The sequence below is a fragment of the Amblyomma maculatum genome, unplaced genomic scaffold (assembly GCF_055883805.1).
Source record: "Amblyomma maculatum isolate TAMU_Amacu unplaced genomic scaffold, ASM5588380v1 scaffold_24, whole genome shotgun sequence".
NCBI lineage: Eukaryota > Metazoa > Arthropoda > Arachnida > Ixodida > Ixodidae > Amblyomma > Amblyomma maculatum.
Genome location: NW_028146749.1, coordinates 1,115,461 through 1,136,990, shown reverse-complemented (window position 1 = coordinate 1,136,990; position 21,530 = coordinate 1,115,461). Strand labels below are relative to the sequence as shown.

Sequence of the window (21,530 nt, the reverse complement as noted above, 5' to 3'; positions counted from 1 at the left end):
CCAGCCCAGCAACGGTCTGAGCCCGCGTCGACGACGGCTACAGACGGAACGATGATTGTGTACGTGCGTGTTTTACTGAAACCTAATCATAATTTAAGTATCTGTACGAATACAGAAGAGTTAAAGATTACACAGTAATGAGGATCACTTTTTCGGCCGGCCGCAGTTTCTGTAGAATTCCATAAATTTCGCAAATTCCTTGGTTGTTGAGCCGCTGACGTTCCATGTGGCCAAATCGAGTACGGCCTTCGATTCCGGCGTGTACAGGTCACAACTCTATGCGAAGCCGCTTCCACAGATTTTGCTATTTTTCCACTGAATGTACTGCATATAAGTGAAACAACACCATCGTTACACCTCCTAGAGCAATGCATTAAAACGTGTATGGCACACGCACCGCAGCGAAGAACTCACAGCTGTGCCCGGCCGCTCTACTGACAGTTTGCATCCCAGGCATTTTTCTTTCCTCTGAACGTCTCTGTAGTCAATCCGCTTGGTATCATAGACGCAGGGCTGCCCTCGAATGCCTTCTAGCAGCTTTTCCGCAACAGTGTCTGAAATGCGCGCGCGGTCGCTGTCTACATGCAAGCCGCCATCTTCACTGCGCGTGAGGAATGCTGGGATGCGTGGCCGACGCGTCTGACGTGGTCGACGAGAAATAGGCGAGATTCTATTTGCGCGTCGGCGACGTTGGGCCGCGTCGGCTCGCGCTCGCTACGTCCATCACGCCGTGACGTTGGACTATAGACCTCGGTTTTTCGCCGACGTGCGCGCGCGCATGCGTTACGTCAGACTATATTGGGGCCTAAGTTTTCGCGGTCCGTCACGACGTCGTGGACGACAACATCGTCGAAGTCAATTTTAAGGAATTTCTGGAGTCCTTCGACAGTGAGGATGAGAAGCCCTACGCCGTGCTTTCCTTCGAGGCAACATCGTTGTTCAGACCGAGACTGACTGGTTCGGACAGACCGCAATAACCGAGTTCCCGTACAACTGAAGCACCGTTGCCAGATATTTCAGCTTTGAACTCGAGAGGGTATTAAGGTTGTCACGAGAGACCTTAGAGGAACTTGCCATTTCACAGAGAATGACGCCGGATCCGTCGACGACGGGAAAAAATGTCCCTAAGTCGATAATCGATGTTTTTAAGCATCTCATTGGCAGCGCGCGTCGTCTGCTAGCGCCGTCAACACGTGCACCACTTTTCTGCACCTCCTCCTCGGAGGGTGCCGTGGTTCTTTGCACCACAGCGGCACCACGACTGCACCTAAAATCAATCGCGGACAGTGGTGCAGGGAATGCTGTGAATCGAGCGCTTTGGTGCAGCGCACCGTGAACCGGTTCCGGCGGTGCAGAGAACCACGGCTGAATCGAATGCAGCTTTACTTGCATAATGCTCGCACTTTTATTCGCGGAAAATTGATGCCAAGTTGGGGAGGTGTGATAACTATGCGGGGAAAATTTTCGAGCAAATATTTTGGAGCGCTGAAAGATTATTTAAATAGGTGCGAATCTGGATTCTTAGGTCAGCTATTGTAATTATAACCATATTATTTTCAAGCAGCAGTACAAGGTCACCAAAAGCACTTTATTTACCGCACGCAGCCTCATCATTACTCCCCGCATTCCGTGGTATAATGCTCACAGCAGACTATACAGTTCTACTCTCGATCAGAGACTTGATCCGAGTCCGTATCGGCACAGCAATCGCTGTCTCCAGTAGCGCACTACGCAGAACTGGTTGACGTCGAAATGCATGCTGGCAGCACGGTTCCTATGCTGTAGCCCGTACTCGAAAGCTTTCAGCTTAAAAGCAGCTGTATAACTTGCGCACCGCCCCACCGCGATGTGGCACCAAGAACACGGTAGACGGTGGAACAAAGCAAGCAACACGGACGGAACGAAAGAACAATGACAATGAGACGCGGAGAAACCACGCAAAACGGCGACGACTACGAGCATCATGGAGGGGAAAAAAAAAAGGCTAGCATAACCGGCGATGATGATCTACACCAGCACGCTATCGCCGTCTGGTAGCGCGTGCACACGAGGCCAGCTAGGTTCAGTAGCACTCCAAAGACGGCGCTTGTTACTACTAGCAGACGACTCTCGCGATGGTAATATTGGTGGTGCGATGATTATGCAGGGAAAACAATTCAGATTTTTGATGCCCAATGTTAGTGGTGCGAGCATTATGCGAGTAAATACGGTACTTCCTGGTTTATATGTTCAAAATTCCAACAAACTGTGGTCGTATAACACGCTTTGCAATCAACCGGACATATGCTAATGAGCCCTCGCTACACGAAAAACTGATCAGCGGTGTTCAGCCGCCCCAGTTGCTTTCCTACACTGCCAAGGTTCAAAGGGACAGCATCAAAGAAAACAAACGAGCCAACATACGAGGTGCCCGTTCCCGTGAAAATTTCATGAAAAGCAACGCAGTGACTTCTTTGCGGTGCCTAGGGGCATAGGAGTGAACCACTTGATAACGACAACCATTCACCTGCTTACGAGCGGGCTGAATCTGGGGGACGCGACATGAGCAAAAACACAACTGTAAGCCATCGTGATGGCTTCTCCACATGTAACTGATGTAAGGGAGCGAAGGATCCAGAAACAACCAAGGAAATGATCCTGGCTCGCCATTACCTTCTACGAACCGGATTTGCGCTTAGGACAATGCAAATAGGGACTCAATTCTGCGAAGCTAAAAAAGGAGCTGTGCATACTGGATGTCTATAAATGCTAATCTACACTCTTATGCCGTGAAAGTAAATTCCAAATATTTGTACCTCCTTTGCAATATCAGGCTATTCGGATGACACATTCTCCCGGAAAATGTGATTTTTTCCCCACATTTTTCTTTCAGCTAATCAACGAGGTTTTACTGTACTTGCAAATAAATTTACACTAGAATTGCCCGGAAGTGTGTACTCGATTGAGAAATCCAGTATAAATTTATACAGAATTCTGTAAGCTGGTTTTCTGTACAAGAACCTGCATGAAACCGGGTGGAGATGCTATATCCCTGCCGAAAAAAGTAAAATCTAGTTAAATCGGGCTGAAAATACTGCTGAAAAACATTTATGTGACAGTAACTTTAGCTGAACACCTGCACGGTAGTTGTGTGCATTTGAGATGAATCAAAGTCAGAATGATGTTTTTTTTTTCCCACAAGAAGGTCCTCATCACGAAAGGGGAACGCCCCTCTTCACTAAACAACCACATCACGTTTCGTGAGGCGGGACCTTCCCTTTTGTAAATATAAGGCCTTGCCGGCACTACAAGTCCACACGGTCAAGCACCGCAGTGAAGCGTACAGTGGGGTGAAATTGCAGATAATTCGACAATTTTTTGGTGCATTCGAGTATTCAAAATTCTGAATGTTAGAATATTATAAATAATAATTAATATTAATTAATAGAATATAAATATATTATATAGAAAAATATAACATATACAAAATAATATATATAATAAATACATAAATAAATACAAAATAAAATTAATTATTAAAATGTTATTATTAGAAATATTAGAATAGAAGTTAGAAAAATTAGAAATAAATAGTATATTAAAATTAGAAATTAGAATTGGAAATTTTCTCAATGAATGATTGTTAGAATATTCGCACACCTCTAGAAGAAAGCTGAAATTTACAAGGAACTTACTTCTTCGCGTCTCTCTTTCCATTCTTGCTTTTTTCTCCTGGACATAAACAACAAACATTCACTTACACTCAGCTGAGTTGATACGTTTCTTACAAAGTTTATGACGGTTAGATGTGGCAGAGCTTTCCTGTTTATTGTTCGCCTGTTCATAACTGCAACGCAACGAGTGCAACTTTTTCCAACTACAACTATTGTTACTTCAGTACACGCATTCAGGCTGTAAACCCTCCATTAGGCCAAGATAGAAAATTGAACAGAGAAATTAATACTTACTAGGCATGCATACCAGTCAACAACATGAAGATTATACTTTGCAACATGCTATGCATGGCTTCCAACATAACCTAGCATGTGTGATACATCCCCATAGGTATTGCTTTTGTCGCTACCTTTTCCCCTAAATTATTAAAACACAAACTCGTTAGACCATCAGATGCATTTGCCTTTGTTTTGTTCCAAACACATTTGTGTTGTTGCCAAGCTAAATGAAGAAATAGATCGGATCACAGGACGGAGGAAAAAAAGCCTGCGTTGGTGACAAGACAAGCTGAAACAAAAGATCTTCCCGGAATATGATTCAACAGATGTCGAGGACACAATCAAGCTGACTCAATGCCACATTCTAATTGCAAGGAGGCTACTTTCACCGAAAGGAAACTTTACAAGCCATAAAAGCTATATATATATATATATATAAAAAATGTATTAGCTACAGGTACCACCTCTCTACGCTGCCTGCAAGAGCGAAATCTGAAGATGCACCCACAATCATCCTCCTCCAACCAGCAGTAACCAAAATTTGTAAGTTTTAACCCAGTGAAGATAAAAAACAAATATGCTGCTTAAAAATCCACATCTCTCGGCGAAAAACACCATTTTTTGCTCCCAAACAAACAACAGGGCCCCAAAAAGATTAGGATTTCATGAACAGAACTTTCACGAAATTCAGCTCTGTGACAATTTTAACTAAGCCGCCATACAAGAAGCCTGTAACTGTGCATGATTAACTAGACATCACATCCTCACTCCAACAAAAAAAAAGAATTGAGCAGAAAAAAAGCAAAAACAACTTTTCGTAATACTAATAAGCGACTGGCACTTGCCTGCCTCAGCAAGCCTCTTGTGGAGGTCCAACACCACACGACTGATGTTAATGGCCAAGAAAGTGCATCGCTTGATATAGTACTCGACCACATTCATTGCACGACTGCTCTGCTTCTGGTTTTCGTAGACTTGAGCCATTTTGAAGTAGCCCTGTGTTAAAACACACATTTTCGGTGCATTTCAATAAGACCGCCGCAAGTACATGCTACTGCAGAGTGTAACACTGAGAAATCTTCAGTAGCCTTTCACGCTTCTAAGAATCAATCTCAGTTATTTTGTAGACAACCTAAGACGTAGCATGCTTAGTGCAGGACCAGCTGCAGTTGAACCTCGTTACAGCAAAGTCTGATTGGGCTGCAAAATTTATTCGTTACATCCGGTATTCATCTTAAAAGCACACACAAAAATTCACGCGTACAAATGAACTATAATAAACCCAAGAAAAGCGTACTGTAATATGGACCACACAAAGCTGCGAAATGGTATAAAAATGAAATTTCGCCTTTCATTCATGTCGGCAAGCAAAAATTCAACACAAAAAAAGACATTGCCCCCTGCATCGAACAGTTTTACAGTCAAATCCGGTTATAACGGACTGCGTAATTTAACGCGATTTGTTCGCTATATAAAGTATTTCGCTATAACCGAACCCGTTTATAACGAACTTCAGTACCAAATTCGTTATACACAATGTCCAGAACAGCGCAGCGAAAACGCACTAACTAAAGAAAAACCGTGCCGCTCACCATGAATCTACAAAAGAAATTTATTGCAGATAAATGCTCACTTATTTACAAGTAGGCAGTGATCTTCGCCTGAACACTGCGTTTAACTCCATCAGCGAGAATCACACTTTCCACACGCGACATCATTTCCACAAACTCCAGTCCGCTTCCCTGTATTCCGGAGCAGTATCGGCGCAGCAGATCGGTAGCAACGAGGGCTTCGTGCAATGTCGGGCGAGGGCGATCGTCTTCCGGCAGCGGCTCCTCGGTCTCCTAGTTCGCACCAGATGCCAGCATGTCGGCAACAATTTCCGAGTCCAACGGGCTCGCTGTCACGGCTACATTGTCGTCAACAGTGAGAAAATCCTATAGGGCAACTTCTTCGGGCACAGCGTCCGGAACATCAGCGAGTTCTCCCCACAGCGTGGCAACATCGCTGTTATCTTGCAGTGCGCGCTTCACTACCAGCTTCTGCATCCTCTTGACATAGTCCAGCATGGTGGAAGCAGTTGCGGATTGTGGATTGCTTCACGTCTTGCCAGGCACGGTTAATCATTTCTATTGCGGCCAGCAAATTAATCTTGAGCTCGTCGTTAACCCACAATTTCGCCAACAGCCGCTCATAACGCGTTTCCTGTAGCCCAGCTAGAAAGCGCAGATGATCCCCTGATCAGCGGCTGCAAAACCGCTGAAGCATTCGGTGGCAGGAAACAAAGCTCGATGTTCTTCAGCGTGACGCCGCAGTGGTGCGCAGAAGTTATCGAGGAGGAGGCAAATCTTGCGCCCGCTCATTGCAAGTTCCTCGTCCCAGCCACGCAGCCACGCTTCGAACAACGTTCTGGTCATCCAGGCCTTAGAATTTGAGTTGTATGTGACTGGGAGTGAAGTGCATCCTCGCAGGCACATAGGCGACTTGAACTTGCCTATGACAAGCGGCCGCAGCTTTTGTCGTAAGAAGAACGGTGACTCGGGCCTTATTCAATTTACCGCCATGGCACTTCTCATTTTTTACCGCCAAGGTTCTGCTCGGCAGCAGTTAATTGCCAAAACAAGGCAGTCTCGTCGGTGTTAAAAATATTACACGGTTCGTATCTCTCCGTGACAGCACGCCACACGTCTTGCACCCACTTCTCAGCACTCTCAGCATCCACTGCTTGGCTTTCACCTGCAACCACCTTTCCAGTGATGGAGTAGCGGTCTTTAAATCGTTGGAGCCAACAACTGCCCGCCGTAAACCCCTCGACGTCCAGGACGAAGGCAAAATTTTTTGCCTTCTGTTGCCGCATGGGGCCAGAGACAGGCAGATTTCGCGCGCGAACGTCCAAGAACCATTGGTACAGCGCTTTCTCTACTTGGTCGTAAGCCAGCTTGCGGTGGTGTGCATTGCCTCTGATGGCCGACTGGTTTTTCAAAATGGTGCTCCGCGGAATTTTGAAATGCGCGGCAACGTTGGTCAGACTCTTTTCCGCCGCGGCCAACGCAGCGAATTATCTCGACGTATGCGCTGTGTGAGACCTTGGGGAACGGAGCCGTCGCCAATCCCCCCTCCCATCTGACATCGGCATGTGGTAGAAGTATTACGGCCCGGCGGCATGGGCTGCCCGGAGAGTACTCGGAGCCGGCACAAAGGCCCGCCCATTGGCGGGCGTTTGGCGATCGATCGCGCGCGCTGAGTTCGCTATATGCGATGCGTAGTTCGTTATGAAAAATACATTTTATATGCATAATGCTAGCGGAAATTCGAGTGTTCAATATAAAACATAATTCGCTCTATCCAAGTTCTTTATATTCGGGTTTGACTGTATTTTTAAAAACTGGAGGGGTTATCTGGAACGCATTATAGTGTGAAATCTACGGAAGCTGCAGTTACAGCTAAACGTAAGGTGCCCTCTGGGAGCTGCAGTGTCAAATGGCGAAAGTTTAACCGTGGCCTCCGAAATCAGCTCCGGTGCAACGGCGCTCTTGATCGTGGAGGCCACGAGTCTGCTGCATCATCTGGGACCCATCGCATCAAATGACTTATGTTTTATCCTACGTAGAACTGGTTATAACGAGCAAAAGCACCCGCCACAGTCGTTTAATGGTTCAGATGCTCCACCTCTGAAAAACCTGTACCTGAATTCAAACCAGACTAGTTCTAATCCGCTTTATAGTGTGAAAGCACAAGAGGTAAAGGTCAATCCACTCTCTCTTATCTGGCAAGCTTGACAGACCTGTAGTAAAGACTTACACATTAACAAAGCTATGCCAGACTTGGTTTGAACTGCCCGTGTGAGGTCATGTGGTTGTGACCTCACAAAAATAGCTTAGTCAATTAGAGTGACGGCACAAACAAGATCAGCAGACAAGATTCTTAGTTGGTAGTGATGAGTGTACAAGTGCTTTTGGCCAGAAACAGCACAGCCTTGGCCAATTGACGGCCTCTAAGCTGTTAACAGCTTGATCTCTTTCCGGTTTCTCGTGAAAAGCACAACTTGCATCGGTTTCGGAAATCAGCTAATCAACGATTTATGGTCGGCCACTTCGAGAACCATAGCGCCCCAACAAAACTCATCAACAGTGTTAATGAAATCTTCAGATGTAACATTCGGAGGAAGCATCAGTTAAGGCGGTGACAAGGCCAATGTACTTCTGATCATTCTTCACGGTGCTTTTAGAGTGGATGTCTTCCAATCTTTTTGACACAATGCTGAGCGAAGCACTAAAAGTCTGCTTTCATGTCCTTTTCCTGTGCCCACTCTCAGCCGTACTGTCTCTATGGTCGCCTTGAGCAAAACTGCCTTGCGCACGGCTCAGTACAGGCTTGGCAAGGCAACTATCTGATCACGTGGTGGCCACATGCATATCAGCTGTTGATGCTAGTTTTCTGTCGCTGCGTCTAGATGGCACGGCATGCAATTTAAACACGGTTTGGCGGTGGGCAATTCAAATGACCGTAATATTGACTTTTTGAACATTTTTTCCGGCTCTTTTAGATATTTTTTGCCCTCTGATTGCAAAAGACTGCTTCTGTATAACTGATAAAGTGTAAAATTATATTTTTTTTTTTCTGCTATACACATAGAACTCTTGCAGAAATAAAGCATGCAGCGACCAAACTTTGCCTTTTATCCGATAATTCACTATATATCCGTGTTCACTATAACAAGGTTAGCTTGCACATGCTTATCTTCATCTCCAGGTCTGTGTGCATTTCCACGATAGCACTCACAACATGCATTCTACAGATAACCAACATTATTGCCAAAACAAACATACTCCCTCTTGCTCTGTATCCCCGATCCCCAAGTAGTTATCAGTAGTTACCATTAAGTATATGTGGAGGATAGTACAGTAAGAAGCATGGTTGCTACCATTTAGGATGACACAAATTTGTGAAATTTCTTGGCCAGAAAAATGCTGCCGCGATTTTGACGATGTTGCAGGGTATACACCCCGAGTAGCAAGTGGTGGCAGGCATCGATGTGCTTCTGCATTACAATTCCATTTGTTTTGGATGATACATATTATCTTTTGCAATCCTGCCAGATCTGTGCCACTAAGGTTCCACTGTACGCATTATCCCTCTTTTGCAGTTTGCCCTTCAATTTCAATCCATGTAGCAAAATGCCTTTTTTTTTTTTAAGGCTTGTGCAATAATTCGAAAGTTTCAAATATTGAAGCGAACACAGTATTTGATTCTGGCTTCAAACTAAGTGGCAATTATTGGAAACCTCAAAGATTTTTAAAGTATTTCAATGTTCTAGAATTGAGCAAAATAAATATAAAAGCCGATCATCATACGTTTGCTCAGACACCGCTGTAAAATTGCACCACTCAAGATATCAGCACACATCACATATGCACACGGCATGGCAGCCATGTTTTAAAACTAAGCCTTCGACAACCGATGAGGCACAAAGCCAAGATGCGAAAGTGCACGCTATGGCAGAAACCGCACTACATTGGCCTCACAGAAGGCGCAAGAGACGAAGGTGATGAAGACAAGAATGCAGAGCTATATGACTATGATATAGTCATATGGTACAATAAGGTAGAACTGTGCCTCAAGGAATTATGCAAACATCTTTTGGCAAAACTGCCTCTGTCTTTTGCTACTTCGTTTCCAGTGATGAACTACTTATAAGCATTGATTTAAAAATATCTGCTTTGCTTCAATACTATCTGAACTAAACAGCTATTCACTTCGTGCTCGCTCCAAACTGATCATTCATTATTTACATGTTTACTTTTTTTCCAATAAGAAGAGAAGTACACCTTCATGCAGCACATATCCACACAGTCACACATCGCTCCCAGCTGAGTGAGATAACACAAAGTAAGCTTAGCATTAAAGCAGAAATCAGACCTTCTTAACACTTTCCATTTGAACCAGGCATTTCTTACACTTTTTTCATCAACAAAACGGGGTTCAGGCTATTTTCGTCAAGTTAAATATTACTTGGAGAGTGAGCGTCCCTCCCAGCCCCTTCACAAATATTACCTTTTCACTACAATGTGTGTGAGATAATAAAATAAAGAAATGTCCACCTTTTTAAAGTTAGGGTTAAGGATGATAACTCGGCGTGCATCCAGTTCCACCTCTCGATACTTCTGCAGTTGAAAAGCGCTCAGTGCCCGGTTGCTGTACAACAAATGGTTGTAACGCCTGCCGGCAGAAAGAAAGAATAAGCTGCAAGTCACCAAAACAGGCTACAACAGATAAAAGGCAAAAACATCACAGCACCTCAACAAGATGACACATGAAACTGCGATTAAACTGCCACCCAGCAAGGGTGTCATGACTATGCGTGACTGAAGTTGCATGTGCATGTGCAATGTGAAGCATGTACACTTAAGGAATAAATATAGGGTTGCCCAGCCCATACTGCCAAAAGCACAATGGGCTTATGTGTGACTGTCACCACTATGTCGTGACAGTCTAATCTCAGGCCAGATGCGAAAAAAGCCAACAGTAACTGAAATAAAGGAACGTTAAGGGAGTCAACAGCCACTGATGCAAAGGAAAGCGTGTATGTACATTGCCAAATGTGTGAAGTAATGTGTAATTATGAAAATGATTAAAAAGAAAAAAAAAACACCTCTCCGGTCAGATCCAAAGCTATCACCTCTGAATTTCGCGTCTGGTGTCCTACCACTGAGCTACGGCGACGTCTGTTTAATCTTTCATTTTGTAAGGTATTCATGCAGCACGTAACTTATTCTTGAGAGTATTCGCCAGCGTCGCCTTCCTCCATGGTGTAAGAGGGTTGTTACAGCCTGCCGCCCTTCCCCTTAGATCACCTTCTATGTGGAACTCACAGGAACGTCACTATGCAGGGGGGTGGCAGTGGTAAACACTCCCAAGAATAGATTACAAGCAACATAAACACCAAAGAAAGTAAGATTCAAAAGCTGTCGCCGCAGCTCAGTAGTAGAGCACCAGATGTATTAGTGGTTGTTGGCTCCTTTCTTATGTACCTCGTAATGAAGCCCCTCATTGTCCCTGAATTTGTTTGTGAACAACAAAAAAAAAAGCATCTTCATAATAGCCATGAATCACACATCACACCGTAAAACTCGTTTGCAGTCTTTTCATGTGATACCCTATTTCAGCACAAGTACTCAGTTCTTGATCCGGCGATCCCTGTGAATTTGCTGCCCCATGTTGGTGCAACTTGCTGTAGGTTTAGTGACAAGCATCTGCTAAATTTTGGTAGGGCTGCCTCCATCTAGTGGTCACAACTCATGACACAGGCCTGGAGCTCAGCAAAGCAGGCAAAAGCCACACACGCACATGTAGTTCAGGAAGATGCAAAATCATGCCAGCCTCATCATAAAGCGACATAATGCACAGATTTTTTAATATGACAGACTGATATTTAAGTGCGAGCATTGGTAATACATATATTATGATGAGGCTACCCAAAAGTTATAGATATTGCCTCTGCCCGTGCCAGCATTGGTAATATAGTGTAAACCATTCATTTTCAGCTAAATTCCCTTTCACAAACATCTTATTTATAAGTGAATGAAAAACAGGCTACTAAGTCCGCTGCACGCTTAGATTAGCATACCGTGCAGATGCCCACCGCGAAAATTAGAGTGACCGCTGCCGCGGAACTGCGCATACACTTATGATGCTCGTTAAGGTAGTCGCGCTAACCTCCACAATTACGCTACACGCGGTATGCAGAATTTCACTTGACTCTTCTTCTTTCCCACAGAGAATGCGAGGTGTCTTGGAACGAGACCTTTTGGTTGGTAAACAAGTCTCGCGGTGAAGCTGACAGTATTTAGTGCACTGTTGAGGCAGCCCACAACATTGTGTAGCTCCGTTTTGCTAGGGTGGGAGCGCTTTGTCACCACGAAATATCTCCTCTCACAAATCGTTCAGCGCACGTCCCAAAAAGCCAGCAGAGTGTCTGTTCAAGCGGCACGCTGGCGTTTCAGTTAGCCGCCGTGAGAGAAATGCAGTGCTGCTGTCATGCGACCAAACTTGAACGAAGACACTATCACAATGAGCAAGAACCCCTCACTCTTTTACGAAAAGAGCGATATGTGAGTGAAAGAAAGCATTTAAGATGCCATGGCAAGAAAACGTGATGCAACCCAGATGCATGGAAAGGAGAAAAGCAAAAGAAGGAAAAAAGTGGCTGCTGCGTAATCTTGTGCAAGATGGGAGCAATGCGTGGAGACTGAAGAAACGAGCAGAAAGCACGCCTGGAGCGTACACTTGTGTTGCGCCCTAAACACATGGTGCGATGTACTCTGCTGTGCAGGGAAGTGCACTCGCTGTTCCGCGCTGTCGCCAAGCAGACTTGAAAACTGCGCATTACAGACATTTCGCTTCACATGACCATATAAACCAGTATGACTTTACATCAAGTCCCATAGGGGGCAGACCACTGGCCAGCAAAAACTGCAAGATAACAGGCTCCTCACTATAATCTGTTACGTTGTAAGTGGTCTCCACTGTATCTTAGTAATACCAAGAAATCATAGTGGTGGTATCCTGCGAAAGCAGTGAATAAAAGTAATGCGTAAGCCGCCGTGCAGACAGCACAAAGAGTGCTTGGCGTGGGCCTTTTAAACATTTCAAGACACCTTTAAATTTTTCATACGCCTAATAAAGCATCCATTTCTGTGTTATTTTCCAAAACGAGCAAGCCCAATTCTTTTCACCTTTAAATTCTTTGCCCTTCTCAGGAAGCTCCTTTTTTGTGTTATTTTCCAAAAAAGAGCTAGCCCAAGTCTTTATACTTAGCTGAATTCACCAACTAACTGAGCTTTATACCAGAACAATGCAGGCACCAAGAAGACTGATCCCCTAGCACTCCACTACAATCTATGGCCCAAGTTAAAGGTACTGATACACAAAACACAGCATATCCATATGCAAGAAAATCTGCTCCAGTGAGCATGCAATGGCTGCAGTAGTAACACAGATGAGGTGCAGAAACCTGTGGACAAACAAGCCACCTATAACCGTACATTTAAGATGACTCAGTTGTCTAGTCTGCCAAGATTGATCAAAAAATAAAAGCAATGCTCATCAACCTTGAATTTTCAATATGGTAAACGTGGCACCTTCTCGTGAGCCACGTGTCTTAAGCAGTCCCAGACCAGACTGCAAGAACAGCACTCAGAGATGCCACAGACAGTTTGAAATGAATAGAGATGTGTTCATAAGCCACTTATGATGCTTAATTTGCCACTGCCATGTGTAATTGAGCAAACCAAGCGTGCTAGCCAACCCCCGTTAAAAATATCACACATGCATGACATAGAAGCAAAATTAACGACAAAATCAATTATCTGAAAACGCAGCTCCTGAACTTGGCCCATTTTCTTTAGATTTGCAAGCTGCTACTCAAACTAGTGAATGGGAGTTACAGTGTTATGTTTCTGTTAAACAGGACCATACTGCTAAGCTTTATTTTTAACCTATCACCGTGAAAAATGTAGGCATATCTGCAATCCTTGTACAGTGCATGCAAAAATTTACCAGCCTTATACGTTTTTTGTCCTTACTGCCTGCAATAGCATACACTTTTTTCAGGAACTGCCCTTGAATAGCAGTTCCAGAAATGTGCCATGAAGGCCTTCATCAGTGTGCTTTAAGGAAACCATCTTATGGCGTAGCAATGCTGTAAATCTACTACACCTGTACTGTTAACTGAAGAATGTAATTCCAAATTTTCTCCTCCAACTACACCTGAAGGCTAAATAATAGGTGCAATTAAGCCTAGATTTGCTATTTTAAGTCAAACTAACATTTACAACACAGAAAACTACTATAGAGAAAGGTTCTAGCACGCCATCTTGCACTCAGGAAGAGGAAACAAAAAAAAATAAAATAAAGCTCGACAAATTCATCTGCAGGCCTACACTTTCCATCAATAACAAAATACACCACGAAGAGCTTAATAAGTTTAAACACTTACATTTCTGCGATTGCCTTGGTGTAGTACTCACATGCCGCTTCGAACGATTTTTCCTTATACTTTTGATTTCCAAACTTTTTAAGCTCATCTCCTCGGCTTCCCTACAACAACAGTAAATGAGGTATTCATAGTGTGAATCCTTCACAAGTCGCCTTTAAGGCAACTAGAGAATTTGAATACATTGCAATAATTGTGTATTACCTCTCCATTTTTTTCGCAGTCTCGCTTTATGTATGCCAGTATCGTGTCGAGGGCACCGTGGCAATGGGCGATCGCTGTTGGAGAGAAGTAGGTAGTCTTAAATAAATTGCGAATTGTGGTTTCCAACGTCCAAAAGCAACACACATATTAGGCTGTGAGGGATGGAGTACTAGAGCGCCCTCGATTACCGTACTTACCCGATTCTAATGTGCACCTTTTCTCCGAAAAATAAACCATCAAGTAGCATGCGCATTAGAATTGGGTACGAAATCGAAAGTGCACGAATTTTGTCGTGCCCTTCATCATTGTGATTTTAACATGGCGACAAAGCTGTTCGCATGCGTCAGCATCAACGCTGTTTGTTTTGTGGTATGAAAATCATTGAGCTTATGAATAGGACAGAGGCAACCGCAAATGTCCGCCACTTCCACTACAAGGCCAGTTTCTAAAAGGAGTCCTGAACGTTTGGGTTTTGCCAATAAGTGGGAAGGCAAGGATTCCAAGGGAAGGTAAGCTTAGCAGGGGGCAGCAGAAAATTAGGTGGGTGGATGAGATTAAGACGTTCACAGGGGTCAAGTGGATGCAGCTGGCACAGGACCGAGTAAACTGGAAGAAAATGGGAGAGGCCCTGCAGTGGGCATACAGTCAGGCTGATGATGGCAAGACAAAACATTTTTAAGCAAGCAAGTTCATTAATGAAGTAACAATTATGAAACATTCAGAGAACAGCTAATTCCAAATATGCCATTTACTGAAGTAAAACAAGTCTGTGTGCAGCTATGCATCACATTATGTTCGGTATGTCTTTCAGAACTTGCAGTATTTTCACACACACATTTCACACAAGCTACAAAGTAGGACTGGATTGGATTCTGTATGGGGCTGGTGAATGTTGCTAGGGCACGGCGCATGATAAAGGTGGGGAGCAGGGAGGGCACTTTGCTGCAGCAGCACGGAAATGCGAAATTAGCAGTGAAGTTACAGGAAGGGCTCATGCATAGTTTGGGGCACTTGCCCGGACTTCTAAGGTGTCCATTATGGAATGCATTAGCCTACTCTATTTGCCCTAGCTCCTCGTTTTCCTTGTGTATGGTGCGAAAGAAAAATTATCAATTGTGGCAACCGCAAGGAGAATGACTAGGGCTACCAACGTATATGCCTGCATCAGTCAGAGGTCACTACAGGGCCATCACTTTCCCTCAGTGCTGAGACACTGCAAATGTGCAAAGAGGCCTTGAGCTAGATGTGTCTCCAGCGGCTACCAGTATCTTAAAAACCTTCTTTCCTAATAAACACCATGGATAACTTAACCAACCTTGAGATTCAACTCTGCAATTACTTACACACTTTCAGAGCAATCATGAAACAGCCAATTATTTGTTCTTCTCTCAGGAATGAAATGGTCAGCTTTTTCCTAAAATGCAGAAAAGAAAGGCAGGGAAACATAGTGTTGCTATTCACATAATAAAAACAAATGAAGATTAAAAAAAAATAATAATAAAAAGGCATTGTAAACCGTGAACAAGACAGAAGTCTGCTTTCATTATCTGTCGTACACCACAAGAGGATCAAAATTCATCAGAGCAGAATGGGATACAAGAAATTATTTGGCATTCTTAAGCAGAAGCTTCATTCAACCCAAACAATGTGCAGGTTCAGACTCACCGGAATAGTCTAAAAAAGTCTGATGTCTCAACGAGTGACCTCACATTTTCGTAATACGTTTCTTTGTCAAATTCGTCGAGAAACACTTTGTACTTGTCAGCCATGCGAATAGAAGGATACGGTGAGCCATTCTCCTGTGCCTTGCACTGGTGAAATCATAGCAAAGCAGAGGCTTTAGAGGCAAGCACAAAATGAGAATTTGTGTCAAGCCGCATTCATAAAACGAAGGCTACTTACAACCACCAGTACAAATGAAACATGATACGCTAGTGTGTCAAGAACAAGAATCGCTTCCCGAAATTCGGCATTGACGGTATCGTCGGCAAGCCTGGAAAAAAAAAAAAAAAAAAGTGTGAATCCTGTGACAAAAAAAAATAATAATAAAAGCAACAACAAGGTACTGCAAAAATAGTGGCAACACTAACTTGGATGGATGATAGTAAATGCCAGAACTTCTTGCCCATATTTCACAATCTTTGCTGAAGAACGATACACCGAAAAGGTAAGGACCGAGACAAGCAACTCTGACGAGATGATCGTTCCAGTCTTCTGGATTCCCTGTGTAAAGACAAGAGCCTCTCCAAAACATGGCCCTTTACAGAAAGAAGGAATCGACCTAGTGCAACTGTAACTTACCTAAAGTGTATAGCAATGATTTAGCCTCCTGTAAGCACACACAAGAAGAAAACATTGATTTCAGATGGTTAAGAAACAGTGCAATGAGGCACAGCACATAAAAGAAATCCACTCTCTCATAGCACCGAAAGCTAGCAAGACATGTTGCCATGACCGGTGATTCTGTCTGACATTTAAGAGGCATATTCAACACAGCACCAGCCCAAAATGCTCAAAGTACATACAATTGCTTCCTCCCTGATAATAAACTGAACTTAGTGCACTTACAAAGCAAAGGCCTGGCATGTAAACAATATTTCACAGCAATTTGCAAACAAACTGGCATCAAAACCGGTAAAATGTGACTGGCCACAGAGTACCTTGCTTTTAATGTGAATCATCCTAAGTCACTACATAACAGTTAGCCAGGAAGTTTATTCAAGTGTAGCCGACCAGTGAAGTACAAGTTCCACAGTGTTTTGACTAAAAATAATTTTAAAAAATAAGAAGGTTACGCCTGTGCACCTCAAGGGCAGAAGAACTCTGGGTGCTGGAGCCAAGGAAGCGCATACTTTCCTGCGGAAGCTGGCTCCAGTCCCCGCACCACATGCCTGGGATGTTGTCTTCAGTATTGGAGCAAGAAAAAAGAAATGCAAACAGATGTTAGGCACAAAGAATGCTTCATTGCACAAGGCCTCAACTACTCAAGCTGGCTTATGAGAATGCACTTTCCACAGCCAAATAAGCATTTTTCACAGACAAGAGCACACGGACACATGCACAAAGCTGCTGGTGAGTAGAAATAAGGCTAAGCAGTGCAACATATGCAGTAATTTATGATGCATATTCAAGAATCAAAATAGAAAATCTTTCCGTCACTGCAAAGGTTCCAGTTGCAGTGGGAATGGTTTTCGCAGTGCAATATTGATAAAGAATGTGCATAATCAGGCACTGAGCGAGTGCTTTCATTTATGTGTTTTATGGACATTACATAGGGAAGCTGAGGGAGCACATTTGGTTATGCACAAGAAATCAGCCACTTGTCAAAGCAAGTGGAATGTATTAGCAAGCTTACCTGCGGTGGAAAGACTGCTCTCTTTGCACAGTGTTCGAACTCAAAAATGCAAGCTCAGAACGGAATAGGTTTACAGTGGGCATACGATGCATCACCATTCGACAAACCACGCGCCTTTTGTAACAGCCATTCGCAATTGATAAGCAGTACCCACGCTAAGCTCAAAAAAAAAAAAAAAGTATAAATACTGGCTAGAAATGGTGCATCTTTGGAATGTTCTCAGTTTAAAAACTAACCGCCTGCTTTCAACGCAATAATTCATCTTGACCAAAGGGGCCATCACATCATACTGCGACGATCACCTATGTTAAATCATGCTCTTTAAAATGCATGCACACCAGAATTTATGGCTCAGAAGATGGCATACGATAATAGAGCCAACTATTCCACGACTATTATCTAATGCTTATGCTGCATGCCGTGGACGCGGGATACGGCTTTGCGCAAGTGTGGCACCGTCAATCAAAGTAACAGTGCTATTGACAACGTATTTACGTAATTGAACCCTAATCATTATAAACTGTAAAAGAAGAGACATCTGGGCGAGTTGGTATGGTGACATGATAGAAAAACAGCGCAAAAGACGTGCACGGAGGAGAAGAACGGACAGGACAAGCGCTGTCATTATAAACACGTCATCGTAGCAAACCATGTGAAAAATACACTGAAAACAACTACCGCGAAGTCTTGATTTAATTTTTTCTGGTCCTGGAAGATTGGGATCACTCACGGGGAGAACAGGCCACAATTTTTTTGTATATTCTGTTCAGTTACAAGACGTTCTCACCACTGTCAACACAACACGCACAATGAGTGGGATTGGAAACGTCAGCTTTAAACGCGGGAAAACGCCTTTCCAGCTCACTACAGACGAGGCTCTCGCTAAAATGCTCAACTGCGTAACTCAATAATACCTGCTGAAGTGACCCGTAAAAGTGTTAAAAACGTGCAAGAAAGAAATATACATAAATAAAATTACTTTTTTCTGCCTTCACACTAGCAAAAATAACAGAGAACGGTTTACAATGTACTGAAATTTGCTGTCAACGGCACAAAACGCGCCTATCAAATCTAATAAACATGCTTCCGCACTCCACACGCTGTCGAACGCTACTGTAGCTAAAACGAAAGTGCACATGCAGCAGCTAATAAAAACAGACAAATGCCAATTACTCTTGTCGCTGACAATCCCGCTTCTGAGAACACCTTTCATACGTGTTATTCTGGACACGTTTTCGGTTTCGTTCTTTTGTCTCTCGCTGTTGGGGTGTACTTCTTTAAATTAAAAGTATGTACACAATCGATCATTACAGAAATAATTCCACAGTGTAAAATAAAACGTATCGAGGCTCTTAAGTTACTGCATTCTTATACATCTCTGTCAAATTTCAAATTGGCGGTGTGTTTGAACCATTGAACTCCGTAGCGGAGAGCGAGCATCTGAGGTTTTCTGAGTCGCAGTACTTTTCGTTTGCTTATAAATTTATCTCCCTTCTTTCTTTCTTAACAAAGTGCTCCTTCGCCTTAGCGCTTCACTAAAATAAATTTATCAGGCAGGGAAATTCGCTTTTTCAGGGTCACGATCCCAAAATTTGTCTAGTATGTACTCGGAAGACGGCACCACGGCAATCAGCACTGTGTGGTCGCGAACGCATAGCCAAAAAGATATCCAGCAACTAGAGGCCCTTCCGATCTGCATACAGGATTACAGTTTGAGTCAAGGGTAGACTGCTTGCACACACAGCGGGTACTCACGCTGGTAGGTAGCTTTCAGTATACGAGCCGCACCTCTGGCGAGACGTATCCGGGCGAGTGGTTCCAGAGAACAGAGGCCACATCGACAATAATCTTTCTCGTCTTTCAGCACGCGCCTCGAGCTAACCACTGCGCGACACGTGGTTCCACACACAATCCTTTCAGAACGCGTACGTGTTGTCGGGGTCAAATTGTTTTTTTATGAGGAAAGAGTCGACGACAGCGTGATATTTGTAGAAGCAGAAAAAAAAAAAATTAGAGGGTCTCTTAGATGTCTCTTGCGGAAGCCTACCCTTCCTAACCTATAATTTGCCTCCCATCGTTAGCCTCTTGTCGGCATTCGTTGCAGTGCTACATATATATAATTATAACTGGTTTACAGGAAAGGAAAGGCACAGTATCTATCACACTTTCTCCGAGAAGTGTGTGTTTGGTCGGTACAATATCGCTCCTGTCGCGGCGTTCCTTACCGCGCGTTCAAGTGTGATTATAGGGACGCATCTCAGCCAATCAGAACGCCGCAGTAGCGGGACACACTTTGTCCACGGCAGCATGAGCCATTAAAGGCCTGCCTTGAAAAGCATTTACGAGGTTCATGTGGGACGCAGCCTAGCAAGGCCCTCTCACTGCCCTTGTGGTATGGGGCAGATCTCTGAAGACGAAGAAGGAAAAGAAAATGCACGGGCCTGCTACTGGCTCTGTAGCTGAGTCAACTCTGCTGCCTCATGCGGACAGAAGAGAAAATAGAGATTGGAGCGGATGCAAAACATTTATTTCGTCGCTCAAGCAGGTCTAAGGAGAGGCGTATTAGATGGCCGCTAGTCCATGGCTGGCGGCGACCTCATTAGCCCGCTCGACGGCCCGTAGTTGAATCTTCGGGTCCGAGCTGACCAGCACGGCATCCCACTGCTCAGGAGAAGGGGGCTGTATTAATCCACCGCAGGTGGATCATTTGAGCAGTTCGAGAATGTGATCGTATGTCGCTCTTTCACCGCATTTACTGCAGTTTGGGTTGTGCTGGCCTGGGGACATCAGGGTAGTGGTGGTGGTGGTTAAAACATTTATTGAATGTTTGATCAAATTTGACCAAAATTGGTGTCCAACCTAATTTGCGTATGGCGAATTCAGTGGTTACCTCCAAACTTAGGTGGGCCATTCCAAAATGTTAGCCCTCTCGACCCCCGAAGTTTAACCTCGTCCGAATTTGACCAAAATTGGTTTGATTTGTGGGGTTTAACTTCCAAAGCGACTCCGGCTATGAGAGATGCCGTAGTGGAGGACTCCGGAAATTTTAACCACCTCGGGTTCTTCAACCTGCACTCACATCGCAACGCACATGGGCGCCTTGCATTTCGCCTCCACCGAAATGCGGCCGCCGAGGCCGGGATTCGATCCCTCAACCTTGGGAACAGTAGTCGAGCGCCGTAACCACTGCTCCACTCCACCGGGATTGACCAAATTTGGTGTCCAGCCTAAATTGCGCATGACAAATTCAGTGGTGACCTCCAAACCTAGCTGGGTCATTCCTAAAATTTAGTCCTCTGGGCACCCTAAGTTTGACCTCGTCCGAATTTGACCAAAGTTGGTGCACGACCTTTTTGAGTATGAGAAATTCAGTTGTGACCTCCAAATTTAAGAGGGCCACCCCTGAAATTCGGCCCTCTGAATCCCAAAAATTTGACCTGGTCCGAATCTGACCGAAATTAGTGTTTATAACTTAATTTGAGTATGGCCAACTCTCTGGTGACTTCCATTTTAGGTGGGCCGCCTCCTTAAACATTTGGCGAGTTAACGGGCATCATGTCCATTTTCATTCCAGAGAGACAAAGGTTTGGGTACAGGCCACCTAAATTTGGAGGTCACCATTGAACTGGCCATACTCAAATTAGGCTACTAATTGGTCGAATTCGGACGAGGTCAAATTTACGTTTTTATTGTGCAGTTTGGATAAAAAAAGGCCTACGTGGTCCTTCCTTCGTGGCTTGTTGATAAAAAGTACTGCCATGCTACTCTATGCCGAGGAATGATTTTGGGAGAAACAGTGCCAGTAAAGACCAGTGTCTTAAGTGCAAAACACTGTATCTACAAAAATATGTTCTGTCCCAAATGCACGTTCCCTATGAAGCTTTTTGGCGTGAGGCAGCTAACCATAATTATTTTCATACCTGGCAGTGATATAGCTTAAATCCAGGTGAGGCTGCTGGCAGTGTGGTTCAGGTGTGAGGTGTTGCCTGCATAATAATATCGACTCAGATTGGCACGTGCCGTCATGTTCCCTATGGTTTGTTTC

At 44.1% G+C, this 21,530-nt stretch overlaps 1 protein-coding gene across 1 annotated transcript in view; it reads right to left on the bottom strand.

Moving 5' to 3' along the window:
- Positions 1-21,530, bottom strand: part of LOC146170959 (uncharacterized) — a 34,700-nt gene that overhangs the window by 11,038 nt on the left and 2,132 nt on the right. Inside the window, exons 2-13 of the mRNA XM_084586617.1 lie at positions 17,486-17,506; positions 16,983-17,033; positions 16,432-16,459; positions 16,221-16,353; positions 16,033-16,123; positions 15,796-15,941; positions 15,474-15,544; positions 14,131-14,204; positions 13,930-14,030; positions 10,034-10,151; positions 4,778-4,928; positions 3,675-3,711 (exon numbers count right to left, since the gene is read on the bottom strand). Coding sequence (XP_084442743.1) covers positions 3,675-3,711; positions 4,778-4,928; positions 10,034-10,151; positions 13,930-14,030; positions 14,131-14,204; positions 15,474-15,544; positions 15,796-15,941; positions 16,033-16,123; positions 16,221-16,353; positions 16,432-16,459; positions 16,983-17,033; positions 17,486-17,506 — 1,022 coding nt within the window. The remainder of the gene's footprint in view (positions 1-3,674; positions 3,712-4,777; positions 4,929-10,033; positions 10,152-13,929; positions 14,031-14,130; positions 14,205-15,473; positions 15,545-15,795; positions 15,942-16,032; positions 16,124-16,220; positions 16,354-16,431; positions 16,460-16,982; positions 17,034-17,485; positions 17,507-21,530) is intronic.